The 924-nt window shown below is 37.2% G+C and overlaps 1 protein-coding gene across 1 annotated transcript; it reads right to left on the bottom strand.

Moving 5' to 3' along the window:
• Positions 1–77: 77 nt before the first annotated feature.
• Positions 78–764, bottom strand: LOC110034652. The gene is made up of 2 exons (XM_020738902.1): positions 465–764; positions 78–383 (listed from the first exon to the last, which is right to left on the bottom strand). Exons 1-2 carry the CDS (start codon positions 747–749, stop codon positions 162–164), a joined length of 507 nt encoding a protein of 168 aa, XP_020594561.1. The 5' UTR covers positions 750–764; the 3' UTR covers positions 78–161.
• Between the last annotated feature and the right edge of the window lie 160 nt (positions 765–924).

A 924-nucleotide genomic window follows, 5' to 3' on the forward strand; every position in this document is an offset into this window, starting at 1 on the left:
TTCAAAAAAAGAAGACTATATACTAATGTGCTTGAGCAATGGCATTTGCACAGAGGAAATAGCTAGTAGGAACTTCCTTAGAAACATGAAATTAACGCAAATAATATTCTTCATTCAGCAATATTAGTGATCAGATGGCCTTTTTAACGATTGAAAGTTTTTCAAGGTTTAAATGGGTTATTCTCTCTATTCTTCGTGGAAATAATACAATCTAGTTTACCATACAGAGCCAAATTACTTACTGTAAAGTTGGGGAATTTCCTCTGAAGCCGTAGCTTGCGCTCTGAGGATATTCCACCATATAAGTCCATAACAAATATGCCACCCATCTTTGACAAGGCACTCAATGCATGTTTAAAGTACCTGACTAAATCTTCCCGTTGCTGAAGACAGCAGCAACTATAATTAAATGCACAAATAATATCTCTTGGAGGCAGTGAAGCTTCTTCCATGGTAGAGCATGCCTGAACATTAGAGGCAGCACCTATGGTTGATTGTGAACTTTCGATAAAATCCTTTTGGAATCTTAGATCTACAACACCTATAGGATCATGGACTTTAGGCTTCACCAGATGAGCCTTGTGGGGATGCAGAACATTACCATGGAATAGAGAGATCCTGGGGTATCCATCACATCCAATCTTACTAATATTGTTCTCCAAGCACCAGTAAAGTGCTTCCAGATCCAAATCTAACCCAACAGCTGTTCTTCTTGGGTCGCTATGCAGCCACTCAGAACTGCCAAACATATAGATAGTACAAACATAATTTGACCACTTAAAACACATTACTACAAAAAGCCTATCCATACTAATACTTAGAAAAGGAGAGGTAGATGTTATGAGCTATCAGCTATGGGAAGATTAATTTCAGTCTATATTATTATTTATGAAAAGAAACTAATGCTATTTAAGGACTTACAGG

Source organism: Phalaenopsis equestris, unplaced genomic scaffold, assembly GCF_001263595.1.
Source record: "Phalaenopsis equestris unplaced genomic scaffold, ASM126359v1 Scaffold191915, whole genome shotgun sequence".
Lineage (NCBI taxonomy): Eukaryota > Viridiplantae > Streptophyta > Magnoliopsida > Asparagales > Orchidaceae > Phalaenopsis > Phalaenopsis equestris.

Coding starts and splice junctions, on each gene's coding strand:
- LOC110034652 (XM_020738902.1), bottom strand. CDS start 749: ATGTTTGGCAGTTCTGAGTGGCTGCATAGCGACCCAAGAAGAACAGCT. Junction 384..464: donor GTGCTGCCTCTAATGTTCAG/GCATGCTCTACC, acceptor TGCTGTCTTCAG/CAACGGGAAGATTTAGTCAG.